The sequence below is a fragment of the Marmota marmota genome, unplaced genomic scaffold (genome assembly GCF_001458135.2).
Source record: "Marmota marmota marmota unplaced genomic scaffold, marMar, whole genome shotgun sequence".
In the NCBI taxonomy this organism is placed as follows: Eukaryota; Metazoa; Chordata; class Mammalia; order Rodentia; family Sciuridae; genus Marmota; species Marmota marmota.
The window spans coordinates 1,276,320-1,284,576 of record NW_025999992.1 but is presented as its reverse complement, the minus strand read 5'-3'; the positions used below and the strand labels follow the sequence as shown (position 1 = coordinate 1,284,576).

At 49.8% G+C, this 8,257-nt stretch overlaps 1 protein-coding gene across 1 annotated transcript in view; it reads right to left on the bottom strand.

Annotated features, from left to right (window-relative positions):
* Window positions 1–2,307: 2,307 nt before the first annotated feature.
* Window positions 2,308–8,257, bottom strand: part of Twsg1 (twisted gastrulation BMP signaling modulator 1) — a 29,568-nt gene continuing 23,618 nt past the window's right edge. Inside the window, exons 3-4 of the mRNA XM_015506041.2 lie at window positions 7,144–7,410; window positions 2,308–5,041 (exon numbers count right to left, since the gene is read on the bottom strand). Coding sequence (XP_015361527.1) covers window positions 4,860–5,041; window positions 7,144–7,410 — 449 coding nt within the window. The 3' untranslated portion in view covers window positions 2,308–4,859. The remainder of the gene's footprint in view (window positions 5,042–7,143; window positions 7,411–8,257) is intronic.

Below are 8,257 nucleotides of genomic sequence, written 5' to 3'. Positions count from 1 at the left end.
TGTGCCACGGAGCCTGGCATAGATGGAGCACACTCTTGACAGGCCCAGTGTGGTGCTGGAGAGGATGCGGTGGCTTCACTGAACAAGGCGTTTGTACGTGTGAAACCTGCAGGACACACTCGCTCTCACAGGGCACTTCTAGTCCTCCTGTGCGCTGGCCGCTTGCGTGTGAGTCATTGCCTATAGGGATTCTTTTCTTCTTTGCTTTTGGTGAAATATCTCTACTACTGTCCCAGATGCCCAGGTTTTATTGTTTTGCTTGGGAATTTAAGGAGTACTGCATTTGTGTCACCAACTTGCAGCATGTGACAGGGATAAAGTCAGCGCATCCTCAAAATATCAATTACAAAACAATCTGCTCATTGAACAAAAGCATTCTCAGATCTGTTTTTCTTAAGGCCAGGTCAGGAGATGGGTTATTTATGGACCCGAGGATATGACTGATTTTATAGTGTCACCTATGACCAGAGTGTGCGGAGAGTTTCAAATCATGTGCAAGTGGAAGGCTCCTGTTGTCTTCCTTGTGTTCCTTCTACCTGTGCTGAGGCCTTTCATCATGCGGCACCTCAACATGGCCACATGGGGATCATGCTACCAGCACAAGCAGCTTTGGGGACACAGGCAATCCAAGTGCCAATCACAGATGTTCTGCCCCACAGTCTAGGGGCATAGGTGATGGATGAGGAGCAGCAAGACCTCAGAGCTTCGTCCTGCAAAGAAAGATGACAGGGTTGTGGGAGCGGGTGGGAGGAGCCCTGAGGTCAGAGAAGGCCTCTCTGCCAGGTGTTGCAAGAGATGAGACTGGAATTGGGACAGGAGCCCCAATCTGCAGGACAAGCTGGCCCAGCAGAGCGAGATGGGTGTGGGACAGGAGGCTCGGATGTAAATGCCATTCCCAGGTAGCAGCAGGTCCTACTCATTGTTTTCTTTAAATCAAACACATCTGATGCTGAGCCCTATCCGCTCCAGTGCCAGCCAGGAAAAAAGCCTCTATCATCCATCTTGGGATCACAGAGTCCTGGCGCCAGGTCTGAGGGGCCTTGGACAATGAGGGCAGGGCTGCTGCTGGTATTCCTAAGTAGAAACCTCCAGAAAGAGGCAGGTCCAGCCCAGATATGGCCTCCCTGTGAGCTCAGGCAGTGCCAGGCTCTGGCTTAGTGCAGAGATCGCTGGGGGCCTTGGGCATGCTGAGGCTTGGCATGGAGACCCGACATCTTCCGGCTTCTGGACAACACAAGGCAGGCTGCCCGCCATTGCTGACGCCCTGCCAGGTAACGCCAGCTCTCTGAGGCAGAGGAGCTCAAAGGCCTGGCAACTTGCTGGGAGCTGGGGTGGCGGCGGTCATGACCTGCACATGGCCGGGTGGAAAGATCATGATGGCCACAGTGTGGCGCGGCCAGAGGGAGGGCACATGGCACCTTCACCAAATTACCATGCTTTGGTAGTGGCTGCGTCTGTCAGTGGCTCCCTGGAGTCAGCAGCAGAATTCTTTACCCTGACCGTGGGACCGTGCTTTCCAGTCCTCTCTGAGTTGCACAGGCTCCTGGGAACTCCCAGCACTGCTGGGAGAAACAGGAATCTTTTTTTTCTATCTGAACTTTGGGGTTGTTGCTAACTTTACGGGTCAAACCCTGACTTTAAAATAAAAGGAGTGGTGGTGTGGACCGCCATCCCCGATACCCAGGGCTGAGGGGGGAGGGGGGCTTGAGCTCAGGAGTTTGAGGACAGACTGGACAACATAGCAAGACCCCATCTAAAAAAACAACAAACTGCCGGGCTCAGTGGCTCATGCCCATAAGATCAGCAACTCAGGAGGCTGAGGCATGAGGATCCCAAGTTCAAAGTCAACCTCAGCAACTTAGCAAGACTTATCTTAAAATAAAATAAACAGGGCTGAGCTGTGTCTCAGTGGTTGAGTGCCCTGGGTTCCATCATCCTCTGTGCTGGGCTGAAATGTGAAGTGGCTCGTTTTGTCACCCCAGTGCAGCTGTGGTTCCCCTCTACCAGCAGTGCTGCTGTAGGGACTGCCATAGTGACAGTCATCCTCCTCTGTGCCTGTAACCTCGATCATGGGATCACGAGGCCTGCAGACGCGGAGAATGGTGAAGTGCTTATCTTAAGGGTCCCCAGGAAGGAACGAAGCATAGGAAGAGGCAGAGAGCGACTTCAAAGGTCCCTGGTCCCAGCCAGCTCTGTAGAGCCCTCCAGAGGGAAGAGGACATGCTTCACTGACCCTCAGACGTTAACCTCACCAGACAGAAGTGCCTGACTTCTTTTGGCTGAAATTAACAGAGAACGTGCCTCACGTTCATTTCAAGTTTTTATTAAAATACTTTTTTGTTTATAGGGACAACCAAAGAAAAGATACCTATTTTACATGTTGTAGATCATCTAGAACATAGTAAACCCACTCTTAGGAGTGCAGCATAGACCTGGAAACCTTCAAAGTGGCTTTCTCAAAACTAACTTTGAAAACATGGCTGAGTTCCCTCGATCTCCACCGAATTCTCAGTTTCTCTCCTGCATTCGATGCTGCCTGACACCTGTTTTGTGTTCTGATGCTGCTACATGGTGGCCTCCCTTTCAGAGCAGCCTTGTGAACAGACATGAGATTTTATTTGAACTGTCAACTGATTTGGGGCAACCATTGTGAACTCAGTCACGATAGTCACAACATCACGGGAGGGAGGGCAAAGCTGGCTAGCACATGCCCCTCCACAGGACAGGCGGCTGATGCACACCTCTCACAGGGCCCCCCGGCTTAGATATGGCTATAACACAGGTGACCACTCAATTTTTGATTAAAATAAAAAGAGTTTCTTCTGAGCATCAGCATGGGTGTGAACATTCTGCGTGGTAGAAAGGACCTGTGTTTTGCGAGGCTGCTGGCCTCTCCAGTACTGTGCTTTCACTCTGGAAAAACATTCACATGCAGAACCTAGGGGCCACCAGAGAACTGGAAGTGGGACCCTAAGGTCTTCTCCATCCCTTGGCAAACCAGGAGAGAGAAGCAGGTGAGCACATGGACCACTCCATTGGGGATCCCTTGCAGTGAGAACGGGGTTCCGAGAAACGTAAAGGTGGAAAAAAGTACAGCATTTTACAACTTCATAATGAAAGCTAAAAAATGGTGATCAATGCACTTCAACATGTTTGTCACTGTTAAGAAAATATCAACTGTGTTGCCAATCAATCCAGAAGCATCCCTCCACTCGTAGGCATAAAGCCACCTGGAAAGCAGTGAAGCTGAAATGAGGCAGCGGACTCCTTCCCTGGCCTCGGCCTCGAAGGTGCTGGTGAGAAGGGGTTAAGGAAGGGCGCCAGGAGCCTCCAGGCACAGGGAAGCAGGGGCTCCCATGCTCTCCCCGCAATGTCCTAAGAGCCATAAAGCTCAGCTTCCTAAGAGGCCAAAATACCTAAGTCCCTGTGACCTTCGTTAGTGACCTCAGAGCAGAAATGTGATCCAGCTGTGAACTTTATTGTAATCACAATGTCACAAATGACCCCATAACTAGTGTTCAGATAACGAATAATACAAACTACCCAACAGCATTATCTATGGGCATACACTAAAACATGAAGACATACAAAGAGGTATTCCTAAAAAGTTACTTGTAATTCAAATATTCACTAGAGAAATTAGAAAGTTTGTAAAATCAAGAGTTTGTATAATAAAAATATTTATGTTTTAGATTCATACTTGAAGTTTGGGATTCTATGAAGGACAGAGTATTTAAGCTTATCTCCATTGAGACATTATATAAAAAGCTGACTAAATAATCCTGCAGTGTATTTGGAGTGTACAGAATCTTGAACAGATATTTTTAAAAATATTTCAGAATTTCAACCTCCCACAATCTGATGCCTATTTAATAAGAACAAGAGATCCAGACACAACCATCCGCATGGGCACGGCCTCGTGTGGCTGTCCTCAGCGCCCTCCCAGCACTTCCATCCCACCCTGTTCATATCTTGAATTCTCTTCTGATCCTGTGTGGGCTAGGGAACCGGCTCTGTCTCCACAGGGCTGAGGCTAATTGTCACCTCCACATGGCCTGGCTACCAGCCACCCACCTGCCCAGAGGACAGAATGCTTTTCTGCAGGCTAGGTGGAGTTGGCTCGGCAGTCCTGCTGCGCCCAGTGCTCCTCGCTGGTACCTAAGACGCCAGTTACTTGCCCTGGCAGAGTGCGCCACGCAGTCTCACGATGCACCCTGACACCCAGCTGAGCACTCTGGGTGGGCAGACAAGAGACCTGCCCTAGAGCATTGTCCCTGGGGGGGCAGGGCTTCTAGCGCATCAGGGCTCTCAAATGTAAAATGTAGCGGGCACCTGCTTTCTAGAACCAATACGGACGCTTACTAAGGTGATTTTCATGGTTTTCAGAGATGTCTTTGAACATCCCCTCTGTTCATAAAGCAGAGAGACATAAGGCACAGTGAAGAGTGGCACACAGCTATGGAAATAGGTCCCAGGAGTCGCAGGCACTGAGGGAGCCCTAACTCACTTGAGTGGGTTCTGCAAACACTGGAAAGTGCTTGGAACACGAGAAGGGAGCGGTACCAGGCTTTATGTTGGGCACAAAGGCTTTTGAGGCTTCCTGTGCACCTGCTTCTCCTACACCAGTGCTGTGCATGTATAACAAGGAGAGGTGTGCGGCCAGGGGCGCGGAGAGGAGGGAGTGGTAGTACACATGTGTCTAACCCACCCCGGCACCCAGCACCCTCACATGGCACCTCCTTCCCAGCCCTTGCACTTTTGGAACTTGCTGGCATTCTGATCCAACCAGTGGACTCACTGAGTCATGCTCACACCTTTCTTGTGATTCGAGTGCTTGGGTTCCTGTTTCTCTTCCTTCTTTAGAACATGCAGTTCATACATTTGACAGTCTTACTGCCGTAGTCAATGCACTCGGGGCCGATACACTCGCAGCAGGCATTGTGGAACCAGCGGTATTTGGATGCGCCCATGGACTCGCAGGATATCTTACACTGATGTATGGACATGCAGTCGTCAAAGTACACCACTGTGCACATGTGCTCTGGAAAACAGAATTAAGATTTCAGAGCTGGAGGGTGTTAAAACACGAAGTGCTTTCTATGGAGTTGAATACAATTGACAGTTAATTGTCTCTGTTCCCTTACTGCTGATCTGCACAGGACATAAATGAGGTACAGGAGAAAAGGTCTTTGCCAATCATGCTGAGAATCCTTCCACCACAGATGCAGAAAGCAAAGGGCATCCTTAGTCTCTCCCATCACACTTCAGACTTTGACCTGAAGTTACATTACTAGGCTTAAAAACTATTTGCTGCAAGATGCAGTGGTACATGCCTGTAATCCCAGTGTATCAGGAGGCTGAGGCAGGAGGATCACAAGTTTGAGGCTAGATGGGGCAAATTATAAGACCCCATCTCAAAATAAAAAAGCAAGAGGGCTGGGATCTGGCTCAGTGGTACAGTGCTTGTCTGGCAAGCATGAAGTCCTGTGTTCAGTACCACACCAAAGCTCTTTTTAAGTTCATCGCTTCTGATAAGATTTCCTACAGAGAGAATTCTGCAGTCAAAAGTTTGAAAACCCCACTATTCTATTCTAAGATGATATTGAGGATGTAAGTAAAGAACACTTTAGGTGCTTTAGACACGGTGAGTGGCCAGCAGGCCGGCATCCTGCCTGGCGTCTGACTCTCCACAGGACACTGACTCTGGTTCAAGTTTCCCTGGTGATTAAGCCCATATAACTCCTCACCTGGGAGAAAAGGGCCCAGGAGATCCACAGTGGATAACGGGCACCAGGATGAAGAGCATATGATCTAAGGCTGGGCCATTTTTACAGAGCCATTTACACAACTGATAATTTGCCAGGGCTCGAGCAGTGAGGGAGGTTTCACAGAGGAACTGGACGTCTTTAGTGTAAGGGTGAAAAGCGAAGCTCACAGGCAGCCAAGAGGACAGCCAAGAGGGGGTGGGTGTGCTGTGCCGGGACGGCACCGCCAAGGACATGAGAGGGGGCCTGGGAGGCAGCACAGCACAGAAGGGCAGTGCAGGCACGCAGGCCTCCAGTGACTGGTCCCACTAAGTTCCCCTGGTCGGTAAGCTCTCACGAACATTCCAGCGGACGGCCACTGGGGACCCGGAGTAATCAGAGGACCTGAGGACAGAGCAGCCAAGGCGGCCCTATACACTAAGGACAGAATGCAGCCACAGGGGCGGGAGCTCCAAGGACACCGTCCAGGGAGCTCCAAGGACACTGCAGGACTAGCTCCCCTCCGTCCCCAGAACCTGAGCAGTCTCTGAGTGAAATCTCTGCGTTCCTATTTTATAGCTCTGATCATCCGCATTTTGATAGTGGGAAAAATAGCAGTAAAATGTCTTATTATCATATTCCACATATTCTTGATGTTTTCCAAAACTCAGAATTTGTTGCATAAAGTATTTTAACCTAAGAGAAAATAAGAATCTTTATTAAATATTTAAGAAATATTAAAATTAACATTTTGATGAAATCTATCCTCTAACAAAAGCCACTCTGCTTTTGCTATCCATGTCCTAAGTCCTTTCTACTTTATACAGGTCAGGGTTGTGATGGAGGACACGCAGGGAGGGGGGACCCAAGTCATGCCCTTGTGTCCTGGACACAGCAGCTCCATCACGGTGGCAGAGCCATGTGGTGCCTGGAACTAGAACACGTCAGGGCTTGATAAAACCTAAAGCCCCTCCCACCCATCTTTAGTGTGCTCCTCGGGTTGGCACAGGGAGTTCTCATCTTGCTCCCGTGGGACCAGGAGGGCCCGCTGGCTGGGTCAGAGTGGACCAGGGGACAAGGTGCCACAATACTGCTTGTGGCAGAGAGGTCTAGTTGTGGTGCCAACACTACCACAGCTGAAACGTCAGCTTTGGGGACACGGGGACAAGCAATGCCCTGCTCGGTGAGGTGTGACGCAAAGGGATACCAGTGTGACTGCCTGCCACGCGGAGCTCTGCAGCATGCGGACGGCTTCTGTCTGGGTTACTAGAGTCTAGAATTTACTCAGGACCACCCACACAGACTCAAAACCACAGGGTGCTCCAGAGGATAACCTGAATGCAGGTGTCACTGGACCAGGGATAGACCAGAGGGTGGAAGGAAGTCCAAGGGCAGTTACCTTTGTCACTGGAGTAAGGCGCATGCACGTTGTTGCTGGGAACAGACACGTTCTGCTGGTGTGGCTGATTCACCGTCTCTAGAAAGGAGACAAGGTTCTCGTGGTGCGAGAGCTCCTCCGCCACAGGGAAGGAGACGATGTTCCAGTTCAACTGGGTGTCCCCCTCGGTGAGGGCCCGGAAGAGCGAGGGGATGGGCTCGTGCAGGTCCTCCACTGTGCTCTTAGAGGTGGGTGGCGTGTCGCTGTAGTTCCGAGGGTTGCACATGCCTGGGGAGAGAGGGGCCTTTACTTTCCTCACTGAGCAGCTCCAGGGAGGGTGCTGGTGGCTGCCCTGCGGGGGGCACTCAGGGGTTCAAGCAGCAGCTTCTAACCTAACTCTGGACACTCTCCCAGTTGTGTCTGCCAGAAGGGCCGAGCAGTGAGGCCACCACGCCACTGTTCTCAGGACCGAGGCCCTGCTCTTGTGGAGCTACCTCCTCCAGCCCATCAACCAGGGCTCCTCGAGAGGGTGACTCCAGGGCCCAGCGGCAAAGCACAGCAGGAGACAGGAACATGTTTTTGGGACAAAGGAAGGAAGTGCTCAGTGAGTAGCACTCAGCCACATCCCCAGGGTTCAACCCTCAGGACAAAACAAATAAACAAACCAACCCTAGGATAAATGCACCAGAGAGCTATGCACAACAAACATAAGCACACCGAGTACTACCGCGTCGGGGACCACCACAGCGCCAAGTCTGAGGGAAAAAAACCTTAATGAGATCAGTTCCATGAAAACAAGACTTTCAGGATGAAAAATACCGAAGCAAAACCAATACAAATGATTGAGGAAAAACTCAGGCGTTGGAGTTATATCCTATATATTTGTCAAAACTCCTAAATAATTAAGGAAAAAAACAGTAGAAAAGTGGATAATATATAAGAATAAACAATTCAAAAAATATACAGTCCTTAAACATATGAACAGACACTCTACCTCACTGGAAATAAGATAAATAAAAATTAAAGTCATACCATTTCTTCCTATCAGATTAACAAAAATCCAGAAGTTCATTAGCAACAGCAATGGGCGTTCAGCAGTGTAATTTCTTTTTTTTTTTTTTTTTTTTTTTTTTTT